Source organism: Panulirus ornatus, chromosome 46 (assembly GCF_036320965.1).
Source record: "Panulirus ornatus isolate Po-2019 chromosome 46, ASM3632096v1, whole genome shotgun sequence".
NCBI lineage: Eukaryota > Metazoa > Arthropoda > Malacostraca > Decapoda > Palinuridae > Panulirus > Panulirus ornatus.
This window is the reverse complement of record NC_092269.1, coordinates 33,285,843-33,303,712: the sequence shown is the minus strand read 5'-3', so window position 1 is coordinate 33,303,712 and position 17,870 is coordinate 33,285,843. Positions and strand designations below refer to the sequence as shown.

Below are 17,870 nucleotides of genomic sequence, written 5' to 3'. Positions count from 1 at the left end.
GGTATACTCGATGGTATGATTTGGTGCGGAAGGAGTCCACTACATATGGGCATGACGTAATGGTAATTATTCAACGTTTGTAATTACTACAGACGAGCAAGTCCGACGCCGTGGTGTGTCGATGCTACGGTATGAAATTTGGAGAAAGCATTCCGACTCTCAAGTAATAATCTTCACAACTTACAACTGAATGTTTTCTGCACGAAAAACAAAAACCTATTTCGAGATATACTTTCCTCAACAGAAATATAAACGCAATGTCGGTGAGCTCGTCTAAGGAGACGCTTGCGTGTGCAATATCAACAAAAACGCACGGAGAGAACAAAGTACAGAACATAAAAAAGGAGATGTACAACGTGAACAAAAAACAGTGATATGCAGAGACTGATCTACAAGAGACCTAAAACCTCCCCATTTTGCAAATCCATCGCGAGTTAGGCTGGCTGAAGTGAGTGGGTGGACTGGAAGAATCAAGACGAAATAATACGAAGAAATACTAAGAAAAGAAAAAAATAAACTTTATGAGGCAGCGAGGTAGAGGTAGAGAGAGAGAGAGAGAGAGAGAGAGAGAGAGAGAGAGAGAGAGAGAGAGAGAGAGAGATGCTACTGTAGCTCAACTTCCATTCCCTCCTCCCTCCCTCTCTGGTGGTGGTGGTCGGTCACCTGTTGTGCTCGGGGGTTATGATGCCAAGAAACGTCCGGGCGGAGGCAGGCAGCCAACAGCACCACATAAGACACGGCGCTGCGGCGCTCCTCGCCCCAACGTGACCATCATGATCGACTCGCCCGCCACTTTTTCTTTGGCCTCTCCTGCACAACGGTTTATCCCGAGATATCGGGGCGCGGTCACAGGATTGGAACCCTCAGCGTCCAACGTATCAGCCAGCAGCAAAAGCAAATTTTCAAAACTATTGGATCACCTGAACATCAGCCCTCGCCGCCCTCAATTTTTTTTTTTTTTGTGTGTCTTGGCCAGGCTATTAGGTTGGGTGGTCACATTACGGTACAAAATATTTAAACTTTAACCTAACCCAACATAGCCCAGAAAAAAAGGCCGTTTAGTATTTTGGTAACCTGAATGCCTTTCAATTATAGTATATTCGGGCCATGCTATTACTGTACACCGATATGAACCTCAACATTTTTATGCTACTTTACCATCCATGATATGGTAATACTTTTTCTTTCATACCATAACCACTTATTTCTACTTTCTTAAGTTTTCTAAGTTCGTGTCATAGGTTATACGAGTTAACATTACCTTAAGGTGTGCGACAAGGTGCCCGTGTGAATGTCTGAGTAATATAAGAATACGAGAACAAAAGTGCATTTTGTGTAAGTGGACATCCGCGCGTACTATGTACATACGTGTGCTCACGTTTTCTACAATGCAGACTTGCATGCATAAAGGGAGCAGACGCTTGTGTGTAGGGATATAATAATCAAATTCACATGCACCAATCTCTACTACGTCGATCTGAATTCCAAAAATACCATGTTTTTGTTACACTAACAAAAGATATACATGAAACAAATAATATACAATAATAACATCACTGCGGATGCGCAAGGTGGCAGGCAAGCCTGTGACCTGACCGTCAGTTTTATGTATCAATAACTGCAAGCTGCCTTCTGCCTTCTCTCTTAAACCACAAGTTATTAAATCTTACACTGCGGTTATCATGAACACTTGAAATGTTATCAACTACAAACCAACGCTTTCACAGAAGAGATCATTTCAACGGCTCTAGTTTCAAATACAACAATTTATGCAGTAAACAAGAACAGTCGATCGCTTCGAGGAAGATGTAAAATCAGAAAAGCAACATGGATACAAGAACAACTGCATACAAAAACATGGTTACTATCCGATTACCAAGCTCGCCTCTGGAGGCGTGTGACGTACGTCAAGAAGTGCTTTTGGATGGGATGCTGCAGCAATCAGTATGCATCTGCTTATGAACTTCAGTGACTGTACAACGCGTTGTGAGAGTTGTATGAGCTCTTCCTCTTCTTCGTAAAGACACCAGGTTTCGTCGGTAGAAAAGCTAGCCAATTTTCAACACATGAATGTTTTCCCTTTTTCTTGTTTTTCTTGAGTCTCGACTCACTCAAGATGGCATTCAATCTCAACAAAATATTTGTGGGTGGAAACGACGTAATCATTCCCATCAGTGTGTTTCCCTCGCTTATTACTGTACCCAGATGGAACGAACAGTATCTCTAGTCGTGCTAGGATGTAGAGAATCAATCCAGTTTTATTCATCTTCTACTACTTTCACTGGGAAGTCTTATCTTCTCAGGCATACTTAGGTATAGCATAAGAAACATTAACGACTAAAGGACCGAGAAACATCAGTATGGAGAACAACAACAATGTACCAGGCAGAGTAATACTGTCACTGCTAGAACATACTAGGGTGCAGCTTGTACCCAACCATGACCTCCAGCAGTCCAAGTTATCCCCATGAGAAACACACACTTAAAAATCATATCAATAACTGCCCTTAAATGATTAACTTCAGGCCTCTGATCCTGAGGTACATAGTGATGACTTCAATGATAATTCTCGCACCATACCCAAAGTCTGTCATGTCCTGAGTCATACAAACGCACACCCTGCAATACGTAACTTGTCTCATAAAACTGTCAATGTCACTGTGTACCTAGTAAATCATACAACTTATATGTGAATATATTCTGATCTTTATTACCACTAGCATCGGTACAATCTGTGTGATGCATGCCTTGCATCTTATGTACTTTGACCCCTTTACCATTAGTCTCTTCCGTACAATAATAAATCTTGTGTCTGAGTATACTGATACTCTATAGGTACACATCATGTGTTCAAGCTTTCTCTGGCACTCCTCCATAATATGCTCAACGCCAGCAACATTCCTCCCCTTTTTGCTGACAGGATGAAGACCCTCCTGGTTCTTTGGACCCACCCGTCACCCTTTCTATTGTCCACCTATTGTATCCAGTGTATGCTCTATGCTTGTCTCCACCTGCCCCATGCTATGTGCCCTTTAGAAATGTTATCAGAGAAATATTTTGTCTATATATGCCTAGAGGAACAAAGCCTCAAGTTATAAAAGTGAGTCATACTGAAATCCTTTGTCATCATGACTGCAAAAACATTGCAACTTTGCAAGAGCATAATCACAAAGAACATGTAAGCAAAAATTGACAATAAATCGCACGCTAGTTTTCCAGTGTAGAGTACAAATACGAGCTTTCCAGTGATGTAATAATATGACAGTGTAAAATCCAGACGCGTATCACAACTTATGTATTGGGGTTTCGTCAATCAGCTAGACAAATTTCGCCCTGAAAAAAATGCCAATTACTACGATGTTCTATGAACGAAAGCTCTGCCATGTTTTACGCCCTCGCTGCACCACAGACAATATGGGATGTAGGTGATGTGTGTGGGTTTACCTGGGTTGTCGCTGATGGGCTTGTAGTTCAGGGTAGTGATAACCGTCTCCGAACGACGACGTTCCTCCTCCTTCTCCTCGCACCCCAGCAGCGTCTCCTTCATCGTAGCGGCGTTCACAAAGGCCGAGCCCTCCGTCACCAACACTTCCCTTACTTCTCTCCCTCACCTAATGTATTGGTCGCGTCGACTTTTGAGCTGGCAGCTTCTCTGCTGAGTTCGGCTTTTACCTGTGCTACCTCTCCTCGACTCGTCTGTGAAAATAAAATAAAAAAGAAAACAAAAAGGTTTAATTAGTGAAAGGCTATCAAGCATCATTTATGTAACTATTATATGTCTGAACATGTCGCTACATAGGGAGATCGTTCGCTTGTGGCTATGCGTCAACTCTGAAATGCAGTTCAATGAAAAAATAAAAAATAAAAAAATATTAGAACGACACTTATGTCAGCGTTCATGTGATCTACCATAAATAAACTCGTGGAGAAATTTTATGATTACGGTGCAAAGTTCCTTTTACTTTACCTGTTCATAATTTCCTAGAATAAGAAAAAAAAAGTAATTGTGAACCAGAAACAGCAACTGAAAATACGTAACCCATATTAGCTGTACATCATCAAGGTCTCATATGATATCTTGAGAACACCCCCTCCCCATCATGTCCAGAGGATACCATTTTTTTTTTTTTTTTCAAACGAAGTACTTCGTATACACAACTAGGTAACTGTCGTGTCAGGCAAACAGATAATTAAGTGGTGACCTTGTGCAAAGTCACAATTACTTGGCTGCTTAAGCTACGTGGGACAACATTTGACAAGCCAATTGAGAAGGGAAACAGGTTGATGTTAGCCGGCTTCACTTACACGTAATAAACGGATACGTATTTCCTTCAGTGTGTGTGTGTGTGTGTGTACGTATTTCCTTCAGTGTGTGTGTGTGTGTGTGTGTGTGTGTGTGTGTGTGTGTTCATGAAGGTTTTGTGTATATGGGCCTGTGTGCACTTGCACTGTCCCATGCAGTTCTGCCGTAATGTGAATAAATTTTACGATACTGATGAATTTTCCATGCATATATCGTGCACAACAATACACCAAGTCTAATAACGTCAAGGGTTTACTACAATGCGCAATTACCTGGGTTCCAATCAGCATGATATCGGGGCCCTGAGCAACGATTAAAGATCATGTATAATTGTCTAATGTCGCAAGGAAAACAAAAACTGGATGTAAAATTACGTCTGCGCTTCAATACACCAAATAAATACATACAATAAGTAAGTGCTGCTGCTGCTGCTGTTTAGCCTTCGAGACTGAATTATTACAAGCAAAACTTCATCATATCACAGGATTAGATCAGTACAGTCGCTCTAATGGGGTTATCATAAGCAGGAACAGATAGCAAGATTGTGAACAGTAACTACATAACCAACGCAAACCAAAACTAATCAAACACTCTTCCAACATCTCTCAACTCAACCTCTCCGGGGAGAGCATAAAATTTGGACCAATCAGGACGAGAAGCTGCCGTTCTCTCCCGTTCACCTCGGACCACAGCAATCACGTTACAGAAAATGGGAACCAACGGGGGATATTTTCTTGGGCGGACTTCACTAAACGTCCTGCTCACGAAATATGGTTTAATCATATTAGTACTGCTATACAAATGCACACCACCAACAGAAAAGATGAACTACAGACCATGTTATATTCTCAACCATCATGAAGAAATCTGGGCCATGCAGTAGCACCATGCACAGACTTAAGAAACAGTAAATGCTGCTCGGTAAATACTGGAGGGTTTTTGAAATCATTTTGGTGGGTGAGTACGACAGTGACAACCACAGACGAAAACAAACAGGGATAACAAAAGAAAGAAGAGGAACAAAGAAAAAAGAATCAGGCAAGCAGCAGCCGAGTAAAATAAAAGAAATAAAATAGCAGATAAGCCATTTACCACAAATTGCAATGAATAAACATATGATAGTGAGCCATTACGGGAGAAGATACAAAAGTAACAGAAACAAAAGACGCACAAGTGAAATAAGAGAGAAAATGGGAACAAACATACAGTAAGAAAAAGAGGGAGGGAAATGCAACCAACAATAATGAAGCAACAACTCCAAATAGACAAATAGGAATTTAAAAGACTGACTGACAGTCTCAAAAGAGCTAATGAGAAAAATACAAAAGAAAACAAAACGAACACCATAAACAGACAGGTAAATAAAACAAGCACATACAAGCGAAATCAAACGCTCAGGCGCAACCAACTGGCTGGCATGAAACCAGTTTAATAATGAAGAAAAAAAATAAAAACAAAAACTGGAACTAGTTTTTAACCTTAAATTCTTGACCTTGACCTGTGGGGAGGAAACATCACTTCCTTTATCTTGCACTGTGCCCAGAGATAAGTAAGACAAGATAGCTGACGCTGATCATGTCCTCCTATGTTCTATAATACAGTCATTACCAGCGCAAAATGCTGAACCTTAATCAGGGTGTTCTCAAACCTGGGAACTTCTCATTCATTCCCAAAGATTTTAAAGAACTCCTACCGCGCTCTCACACATATCCCGGTAACTCACAACCCATTCATACAAGCGTGAGACTCTGCTCAATCCAGTGACTCACAGTCCATTCAATACGAGCCAGACTCACACATCTCACGACTCAAAACCCATTTCTAGTTAGAGACTTGCAAATCCTTATGACTCAAAAACCCATATACACCAGACAGACTCACAAATCCTAGTCAGTCAAAAGAATCCATTCATACCAACCGAAGACTCACATCCAGTCTAAGGAGCCACACATGTCAGTGATTCACATATCCCATTCGGACCTCACATCTACATCCAAGACTCAAACCCAAAAATTCATGCACTTCGTAGCCCCTGTCTCACCCCGCACTCTCAGACAACGGAGACACCCCTCGTGCCCTCAGAGAATTTCACATTCTATGTATTCTTCCAAATCCTTCAAGATCGGAAAGACTCAAGGAAGAACCTTATACAAAGTGTTTACACCCACATCCAAGAGGATCCCACACCCAACTCAGGAGGACTAATGCACACTCAAGAGTTCAACACACATTCAAGAGGATTTACATGCACCTAATACTGTCTCAAGACACCCACTGATATCTCCACACACCCCACAACTACTTCGGATATTACGGAGGCTCCCACACGCCCAAGAGGCCCTCACAGATGCATACGAGGCTGGTGCATGAACAAGATCTTGAAAGCTTGAAGCCTAAGGTGTTCTGAGAGACTTTAAAGGTTGGTACAAACCCACAAGACCGACGCAAGAACACCGAGGTGTAGCCAAGACCGACGCAATAACACTGAGGCGTGGCCAAGACCGACGCAAGAACACTGAGGTGTGGCCAAGAGACCATCCACTATAATAGCACCCATTACAAGACGCGGCCATTCAGCTTTTTACCATCTTTCTTTTGGGGTCTCTGTCGCACTTGACCCTCTCTTTCCCTTTCCATGGCTATTCCTCACTCGGTGTTTCTCTTCCTATCTCTACCCCTACCTTCCCTCCATCCCTTTCGTTCCTTCTAACCCTCCTCTCTCGCGTGCAGGTTCCTTTCCTGAGCTAGAAAGGGAAGTAGGCGGAGAGGGATGGGGGTCACTGTGCATAAACGGATATTACCCAATTAACAACAGGCTCGTGAAGCGACTCAGCAACTCGATGAACTCTATGTCACATCCAGGCGAGCAGAACGTTAATAAATTCACTTGGGTCGTCCTTTGATAAAACGACGATAAATCACAACACATATCAATGTACTCACAAAACTCACACGAACCATTAACTCCAGTCCTGTAATATTACCCAGACTCAGGCTTCGGTCCCTACTAACCACAGCGCACGAAGACGCCGCACAAGAGACTCGTCCTCTCGAACGCTGCAACACGCAACACACGCGATGTTTATCCCTCATTATTGACGGTGTTGTCAAATTCTTGCTGCCCCTCTGTTATGCGTCTTACGGTACACCAACCACACACCCGAACGACAGCTTTTAATCTCGCATACGTGCCCTTACAGTCACCCAAGGTCTCTAATGTGATCTTGCAACACACTAATGTGTCGGGTACAACCCAAGTTTGGAACCGAGGCACGTGTCCGGCTCATATTTCCTACAGATTCTGTGTGTGTGTGTGTGTGTGTGTGTGTGTGTGTGTGTGTGTGTGTATGTGTGTGTGTGTGTGTGTGTGTGTGTGGAGACGGCCACTCTTCCTCCTTTCGTCTTTGTCTCTTCCTGTAACCTTTCTACCTTTAAGAGCCGGGTCTATAAACATCCGTGAAGCCTTAATTAATTCATTTTCCTTTTCTTTTTTCCCCCCTTACACCCGAGATACCCTTTAACTAGGACTTGTTTTTATCCGTGTCATGCCAGTCACTGTGGAAAAGAAAAAAAAGGAAGTCCTCCAGATATATGATCTCATCAGACTTTCTGCGGTGGTCTTATGACAGTTAAATCTCTTGATAGAGTAATCTTACAACGCAATATATATATATATATATATATATATATATATATATATATATATATATATATATATGAACATAATAATATATATATGACATAATATATATAATATATATATATATATATATATATATTTTTTTTTTTTTTCCAAAAGAAGGAACAGAGAATTGGGCCAGGTGAGGGTATTCCCTCAAAGGCCCAGTCCTCTGTTCTTAACGCTACCTCGCTAATGCGGGAAATGGCGAATAGTTTGAAAGAAAAAGAAAATATATATATATATATATATATATATATATATATATATATATATATATATATATATATATATATGTAGGAAGAGAGGAAAGTGATTGGTTCTCAGTGAATGTAGGTTTGCGGCAGGGGTGTGTGATGTCTCCATGGTTGTTTAATTTGTTTATGGATGGGGTTGTTAGGGAGGTAAATGCAAGAGTTTTGGAAAGAGGGGCAAGTATGAAGTCTGTTGGGGATGAGAGAGCTTGGGAAGTGAGTCAGTTGTTGTTCGCTGATGATACAGCGCTGGTGGCTGATTCATGTGGAAACTGCAGAAGCTGGTGACTGAGTTTGGTAAAGTGTGTGGAAGAAGAAAGTTAAGAGTAAATGTGAATAAGAGCAAGGTTATTAGGTACAGTAGGGTTGAGGGTCAAGTCAATTGGGAGGTGAGTTTGAATGGAGAAAAACTGGAGGAAGTGAAGTGTTTTAGATATCTGGGAGTGGATCTGGCAGCGGATGGAACCATGGAGGCGGAAGTGGATCATAGGGTGGGGGAGGGGGCGAAAATTCTGGGGGCCTTGAAGAATGTGTGGAAGTCGAGAACATTATCTCGGAAAGCAAAAATGGGTATGTTTGAAGGAATAGTGGTTCCAACAATGTTGTATGGTTGCGAGGCGTGGGCTATGGATAGAGTTGTGCGCAGGAGGATGGATGTGCTGGAAATGAGATGTTTGAGGACAATGTGTGGTGTGAGGTGGTTTGATCGAGTGAGTAACGTAAGGGTAAGAGAGATGTGTGGAAATAAAAAGAGCGTGGTTGAGAGAGCAGAAGAGGGTGTTTTGAAGTGGTTTGGGCACATGGAGAGGATGAGTGAGGAAAGATTGACCAAGAGGATATATGTGTCGGAGGTGGAGGGAGCAAGGAGAAGAGGGAGACCAAATTGGAGGTGGAAAGATGGAGTGAAAAAGATTTTGTGTGATCGGGGCCTGAACATGCAGGAGGGTGAAAGGAGGGCAAGGAATAGAGTAAATTGGAGCGATGTGGTATACCGGGGTTGACGTGCTGTCAGTGGATTGAATCAAGGCATGTGAAGCGTCTGGGGTAAACCATGGAAAGCTGTGTAGGTATGTATATTTGCGTGTGTGGACGTATGTATATACATGTGTATGGGGGCGGGGGCTGGGCCATTTCTTTCGTCTGTTTCCTTGCGCTACCTCGCAAACGCGGGAGACAGCGACAAAGTATAAAAAAAAAAAAAAAAAAAAAAAAAAAATATATATATATATATATATATATATATATATATATATATATATATGTATATATATATATATGACGAACATAATAATAATGATAGAAATAATAGAATTAATATCAAATTTTTCGGTAAGTAACAAGTACAATCGACTTTAGTGTAATACAGAGTTCTTTATTATGTTTTCATCTTTTGTGTTAGCTGAACGGCACGGCATCCGAAAGCCCCAATCAAAAGCCAACTCCATGATATATATATATATATATATATATATATATATATATATATATATATATATATATATATATATATATATATCCCTGGGGATAGGGGAGAAAGAATACTTCCCACGTATTCCCTGCGTGTCGTAGAAGGCGACTAAAAGGGGAGGGAGCGGGGTGCTGGAAATCCTCCCCTCTTGTTTCTTTTTTTTCATTTTCCAAAAGAAGGAACAGAGAAGGGGGCCAGGTGAGGATATTCCCTCAGAGGCCCAGTCCTCTGTTCTTAACGCTACCTTGCTAACGCGGGAAATGGCGAACAGTTTGAAAGAAAGAAGAAAAAAGATATATATTACATGACAGCTAGAGACTGAGTGTGAACGAATGTGGCCTTTATTGTATTTTCCTAGAGCTACCTCGCACACATAAGGGGGGAGGGGGTTGTTATTTTCATGTGTGGTGGGGTGGCGATGGAAATCAATAAGGGCAGACAGTATGATTTATGTACATGTGTATATATATGTATACGTTGAGATGTATAGGTATGTATATTTGTGTGTGTGGACGTGTATGTATATACATGTGTATGTGGGTGGGTTGGGCCATTCTTTCGTCTGTTTCCTTGCGCTACCTCGCTAACGCGGGAGACAGCGACAAAGCAAATATATATATATATATATATATATATATATATATATATATATATATATATATATATATATATATATATATATCCCTGGGGATAGGGGAGAAAGAATACTTCCCACGTATTCCCTGCGTGTCGTAGAAGGCGACTAAAAGGGGAGGGAGCGGGGAGCTGGAAATCCTCCCCTCTCGTTTTTTTTTTAATTTTCCAAAAGAAGGAACAGAGAATTGGGCCAGGTGAGGGTATTCCCTCAAGGCCCAGTCCTCTGTTCTTAACGCTACCTCGCTAATGCGGGAAATGGCGAATAGTTTGAAAGAAGAAAGAAAGAATATATATATATATATATATATATATATATATATATATATATATATATATATATATATACATGGGGATAGAGGAGAAAGAATACTTCCCACGTATTCCCTGCGTGTCGTAGAAGGCGACTAAAAGGGGAGGGAGCGGGAGGCTGGAAATCCTCCCCTCTCATTTTTAGATTTTTTAAAAAAAGGAACAGAGAACGGGGCCAAGTGAGGATATCCACTCAAAGGCTCAGTCCTCTGTTCTTAACGCTACCTCGCTAATACGGGAAATGGCGAATGGTATATACATATACATATATATATATATATATATATATATATATATATATATATAGTATATATATATATATATATATATATATATATATATATATATTATATATATATATATATATATATATATATATATTATATATATATATATATATATATATATATATATATATATATACATATACATATATATGATTTCATGGTGTGGTATCATTCCAAATCAATAGTCTTCCAAAAGTGTACTTCCAGTACGTAGCAGAGCTCTTGATGTTTTCAACTCACTATACAGCAAAAGATTTTGGATGGAAACAGCCGAAATATCAAACGAAAAGTGTTCAGGGAAAACTCACAAAACATTGACTTTAATCTTCTAAAATCTGAGTGTCATATCTGTCTTTCCCTGATACACTCCGTTCTCCATAAATATGCACTTCCGTGACATCATTTTCAAAGACACAAATAATTTCTCCTAATATGCCAACGTGTGCAACTAAGTGACCCCAAAATGTAATCACTTCAGCTCCACGGGAGGAGCGACCAACGGTGTAAGTATAATGCTTGTATCTCGTACTATTCTTGGGTTATCGAACCAACAAGACTGCGTCCACACACACACACAGGCAGGTAGTCGAAGTGATAGCGGCCATATGGCGGCATACAGTAACGTGAAATGGGCGGGCCATAAACTGGCGTGTTAAGTTCACACCACAAGGTATAGTGTGAACCTTTTGCTGTTCGGTGCCGTCAGTGCATGGCACCGTACTGCCAGTCGGGTTGACCGAGCGTGGTGGTGGCGTCCAGCCGGAGTGTGGCCCACAATTATGGTTCGATCAATGTAAGGCTGGGTGAGTGCGCCTGTGTTCTCCTCCTCCTACCCTCGAATCTAACACATCTCGCTCGGCCCCGTGGCCTGCTCTATCTCTGATCATTCTCAGTATTACATGTGATGGTATTCTACCAGAAGTCAAAACAAGACAGGTGGGGTTCTACGTCGTGTGTCGTTTACTATTTCACTACTTAACCTCCAGGCAATAAATTCGAGAACAGTATTTGTTCTATTTCTTCCGAGGTGCAATCATTCGTCACATATCACAGGAACTGGGGAAGAACTCATTTTCGTACCACAACAAACGATTATAAATTTATTTTGCATAACCAGGATAGTAATCATTGGATTCTCGTTCAAAACTTGGCCAGTGGCTTTGGCACATGTACATAAATACATCAACTGTACCAATTGATAAACAAGTGGAGCCAATCTGGCATTTTGGGAATTAATAGCAAAATAATCAACTCATTTAAGGTGCGATTACCATATACAGTATAGTCTTTAAGAAATATAAGATGTACTTGATGATTACATGATCAAAGCGTTACATAACTGTGGTACAATATGTGTCAAAATTCCTTAACCTGTGTTCAGACACCCTAAACACCAGAGGCCAATAACCAGCGAAGAGAGACAAAAAAAAAAAAGTAAATGATCCAGTGTTTGTGGGTCAGGCCTTACGTTCGTGAGTCAGAGGTAACCTGGCAGAACGGGGCTACCCGCATACGATACCATAAAGGCTGTTGCCTTTTATGGGAAAGTTGCCAGTAGTGCACAGAGTTATTTATATGGGGAGAAAACAAAACAAAAAAAAGGGAGGGGGGGTTCAATCTGTTAAGAAACAGTTCGACGGCCATGGGCATATACTTCAACCCTCTACCCAATGTCAATAATCCTTCCCTCCCCCCAACCAACACACACACACACACACACACACACACACACACGTGAGTCTGATTTGGTCGCGAACACCCACTTGCTGTGGGATGTCAAGAGCAGCGTATTAAGATGCAACACTTAGCAATGAAATATGGTATCTATCACTTATACAGGCTGTCTATACAACAAAATATTCAGTGAAAAAAAAAGACATATAAATATTGATCTAAAAATCTTATACGTTTATAAACACAATAAGAATGTAAGTGAATCAAAAATCGGTTAGGCAATGATCCAGAGACGATGGACCGTTGGCCAGTATCTTTGGTTTATGGTGGAGTTGAACCGCTGCGATGCACGCGTCTGTTCTGGCGACTGCTCAGACGAATTTACCTCGCTGATTTGGCGTCCGCTCTTACACACACACACACACACACACACACACACACACACACACACCATACTGATTTGGCGACCGTTGGCACGCATTTACGATACTGATTTGGTAACACCAGCGCTGCTGCTTCTTGAGGGTGCAACTGTGTCTGTCTCCCTCCCTAATACTGACTTGGTCATTCTGAAACGCAGCAATCTATCGTAAGTGCCTCAATTACACGAAGCTGACATACTCAACCAGTTTCCTCTGTGGTCCGTTTGCTTGCCTGATTTTTGGCCATCCTACCAAACAAATACGTCAAAACCGACAAATCTCAATCCTACCTAAGTGTCCGTTAGCAAGTCAGATAAAAGTTATTCGAAATCAATACGTCACTGCTGCCTTGTTCATCCCATGAGAAGTGTTGTGCAGGCGGCAAAGCAAGCAAACTGCGACCATGGGATAAGGTGAGGGTACGTCCAGACTGACGTGTACTGGATGGATGTCGAGCTTCACGTAAGTGGGTCATGACAAAGTGCAGGAGAGGGGTAGTAGTAGACCTGAAGCTCTCTGTGAACGAGGGCACGGCTCGAAGCCACCGCCACCACACCTGTTATGTCACCGGGTGAAGAATCGCGCTCTCATTTTCAACCCGACCAGAATGAGAACCTTTTTCTTTTGTAAGTCACAGACTTATTTTTCTTTTTCTTCATTTCTACATAAAACCTGGAGGAGTTCACGAACGCCTGGTATCACCAGAGGTATTAAAAGAAAAAATCATTTTCATTCGACGAAGTTGACGCATGTAGCTACCAGCATACAAACGATGTGAAAACCCGTATGCACAGTACAGAAATGGAGTGCATACTTGTATCTAGGTGGTGGCCCGCATGACTAATTATGCAAGAAGTGCATATGCAACCAAGCTAGTTGCCAGACGCGCTTGCATGTGACCAACAAAGGTTCAAGCCTAAACACACTTGTCATCAAACACACGTGTGCATGTGGCACTCCGGAGCCACTCACCTGCATGGCATGTTACAAGTCTACATGCATAACGCCTATATAACAGCAAACACTGATGTAACATACGTCAAAAAAGAGGCGCGTGTTGACGTCATAACATGGGATCTGACGCACCTGTATAAGTAAAACAAATGCAACTGTCTCCATAATGTACATTTCAAATGTAACAGTACTATGCATGTGGCACGATCCTCATCATGTATTCGTGATGCCCAAGACAGAGCTGGGTTAATTGTGCTTGACAATGGAATTCTCACATTACATAAAAACAGTCTCCTTCATATATATATATATATATATATATATATATATATATATATATATATATATATATATATATATATATATATATATATATATTTTAAACTATTCGCCATTTCCCGCGTTAGCGAGGTAGCGTTAAGAACAGAGGACTGGGCCTTTGAGGGAATATCCTCCCCTGGCCCCCTTCTCTGTCTTCTTTTGGAAAATTAAAAAAAAAAAAAAATGATGAGAGGGGAGGATTTCCAGCCCCCCGCTCCCTCCCCTTTTAGTCGCCTTCTACGACACGCAGGGAACACGTGGGAAGTATTCTTTCTCCCCTATCCTCAGGGATATATATATATATATATATATATATATATATATATATATATATATATATATATATATATATATATATTCCCTGCGTGTCGTAAAAGGCGACTAAAGGGGCTGGAAATCCTCCCCTCCAGTTTTTACTTTTCCAAAGGAAGGAACAGAGAAGGGGTCAAATGAAGATTTTCCCTGAGGCTCAGTCCTTCTGTTCTTAACGCTAAATATATATATATATATATATATATATATATATATATATATATATATATATATATATATATACACACAGTGTGAGTGTGTGTTTACTGAAGGCATGATCACTATGTGATAAGTCGTATCATGTGGACCAAACCACAATACTCACACAACTTGTTATCAATGTCTTGCGCACGGGGATTCCTCACTGTGTGTGTGTGTGTACTTCTATCTATCTATCTATCTATCTATATATATATATATATATATATATATTTATGGTGAAAGAGAAATACAACTCCAGAACCCCTTTCGTGGCGTTCCTGTGGTTTCAAAGCAGCATTTCGATCAGGAGCGAGGATTCTATGGAATCCTTCGAAGCCGGAGGTTTCTTGACTGCACACCTTTTCTTCCGATAATGATACAGCCTTGCCAGAGGTGACTTGCTACTTGCGTGGGAACCCCTTACAGGGGGAGTCCGGTAACACGTTTTACGGGCAAAGCAAGTCTCAATCACGGACATCTTCGCTGAAAGGAAAACAGGGCAAGAGAGAAAGAATGAAGAAATTAACTTGAACTTCATAGCTGTTTGAAGACTTAACGCTTAAAGACAGAGAGTGTACAGCATGAAAGATGGAAGGAAACACAGTGTTCCACGCCTTCGTCGTTCAAGGAAAGGAAGCGGCATCATCTCTCCATGTGGCTGGTCTCAACGCAAAAAAAAAAAAAAAAAAAAAAAATTATGGGAAGCAGCAGCAGTACGCGAGTTACGGGTCCAATTCTTGGAGGCGGACACAAGCAGACGACTAACTAGAATAGCGGCAAAAATAACACCTGTAGGATAGAGAAGAGGGAGGCAGCATTACGGCGGAGGGCAAGGGATGGTTTGAAGAGAGGTGATGGCTAGGGAACCAATAAGACATTAATGCTTTCTGATTCCGCTCAGGGTAATACCAAGGTGTGGGGGAAGATGTATCCCAATTACGTGAGCAGCATTCCATCCATATTGGATCGAATAAAACCCCTGTGGATATAGAACACCTGCTCACAAGAAACAACAACGACACATACTCAACACCCTGAGCTTCTGGGAAGCCGATGTTGTAATACCGATGACAGTGAGGACTGAGAGAAGGATATGGTTATATACTTCCAAAATGTCTAACTTACTGCATAGGTGATTTACATATCAAATCTGAGGAGGGAAACACACACACACACACACACATACATACATACATACATACATACATACATATATATATATACATATATATATATATATATATATATATATATATATATATATATATATATATATATATATATATATATATGCAGAAGTTGCGTTCAGACACTAATGAATTGATCCAGGTTTCCGCTCACCCATTCCCAGATACTGATCAAGTCTGCATGAAAAACGTGTTCAGCGGGACAAAGACACACACACACACACACACACACACACACACACACACACACACACACACACACACATATATATATATATATATATATATATTATCCCTGGGGATAGGGGAGAAAGAATACTTCCCACGTATTCCCTGCGTGTCGTAGAAGGCGACTAAAAGGGGAGGGAGCGGGGGGCTGGAAATCCTCCTCTCGTTTTTTTTTAATTTTCCAAAAGAAGGAACAGAGAAGGGGGCCAGGTGAGGGTATTCCCTCAAAGGCCCAGTCCTCTGTTCTTAACGCTACCTCGCCAATGCGGGAAATGGCGAATAGTTTGAAAGATATATATATATATATATATATATATATATATATATATATATATATATATATATATATATATATATATATATATTTCATACTATTCGCCATTTCCCGCGTTTGCGAGGTAGCGTTAAGAACAGAGGGCTGGGCGTTAGAGGGAATATCCTCACCTGGCCCCCTTCTCTGTTCCTTCTTTTAGAAAATTAAAAAAAAAAAAAAAAAAAAAACGAGAGGGGAGGATTTCCAGCCACCCGCTCCCTCCCCTTCTAGTCGCCTTCTACGACACGCAGGGAATACGTGGGAAGTATTCTTTCTCCCCTATCCCCAGGGATAATATATATATATATATATATATATATATATATATATATATATATATATATATATATATATATATATATATATATATATATGTGTGTGTGTGTGTGTGTGTGTGTGTGTGTCCTTTTCTCTGTTGTAATAGATTCACAATACAAAGCCGTTAAGACCTCCGTCATGACCTACTAGCCTATCCTTTGCCTTTCGCAATGCTACCCGGTTCGACTTAAGGCTTACCTGCCTGCTTGCCTGCCTGTCCGCCCGCCCGCCCGAAAGTTTACGTCACCTGAAACTTGGCGTGTGGCAAGAATCATGATCCCTCTCCCCCGGTGTCAGGTGTGCACGCCGGCCAGCCAACGGGGAGAACAGCATCCAGCACGTAAACCGACGTTCTGTATCTCGTAAAACCGCCTGCCTGCCTACCCGCCCGCCCCAGGGACATCACCCCGACCCACGCTGCAATACCCACACGCATTTATGGAGCACTTAGCAGAATACCTCATCCAGTGAAGAAGTATTAAGATGGTTTACTGCCCTGGCCCACCTTCTTGAAATGGATCTAGTTTTACCGTCTGACCGCCAGTTATATGACGATGTAATAGGATTTTGATGAGCTATTTTCTTGATATTAAAGTTTCGGGACTCGCGAGGTCACTGCATACCGAATCAGACTAACAATACACTCTGCTTTTCTGTTTTGCTTATACAACACATGCATTACACCAGGTTAACACTGCACCTCCCATGAACGTTACGTAATAACTAGGCTTCAAGCGCAGGTCAATAAACATCTACGTTTCTAGTGGAAAAGTTAATACAGCAATCTAACAAAGTACTTGCAGGACAGCACAATAATACAACACCCAACTAACCCTCTTTGAAAAATCGCTACTGTGATGTCAGGCTTCTTCCACCACAAAATAGAGCATCAAACACCCTGGCCTCAGTCACAGACCATATAAACTCCAGGCACATAATACATTTACAATTAATCAAACCAAAACGCAAGTGTTTAGCTATAACAATAAACACTGACCATTCGG

The 17,870-nt window shown here is 41.2% G+C and overlaps 1 protein-coding gene across 5 annotated transcripts in view; it reads right to left on the bottom strand.

Annotated features, from left to right (window-relative positions):
- Positions 1-17,870, bottom strand: part of LOC139763203 (1-phosphatidylinositol 4,5-bisphosphate phosphodiesterase delta-4-like) — a 152,831-nt gene that overhangs the window by 124,266 nt on the left and 10,695 nt on the right. For all 5 annotated transcript variants that reach the window (XM_071688961.1, XM_071688963.1, XM_071688967.1 and 2 more), the window contains exon 2: positions 3,445-3,696. In XM_071688961.1, coding sequence (XP_071545062.1) covers positions 3,445-3,547 — 103 coding nt within the window. In that variant the 5' untranslated portion in view covers positions 3,548-3,696. The remainder of the gene's footprint in view (positions 1-3,444; positions 3,697-17,870) is intronic.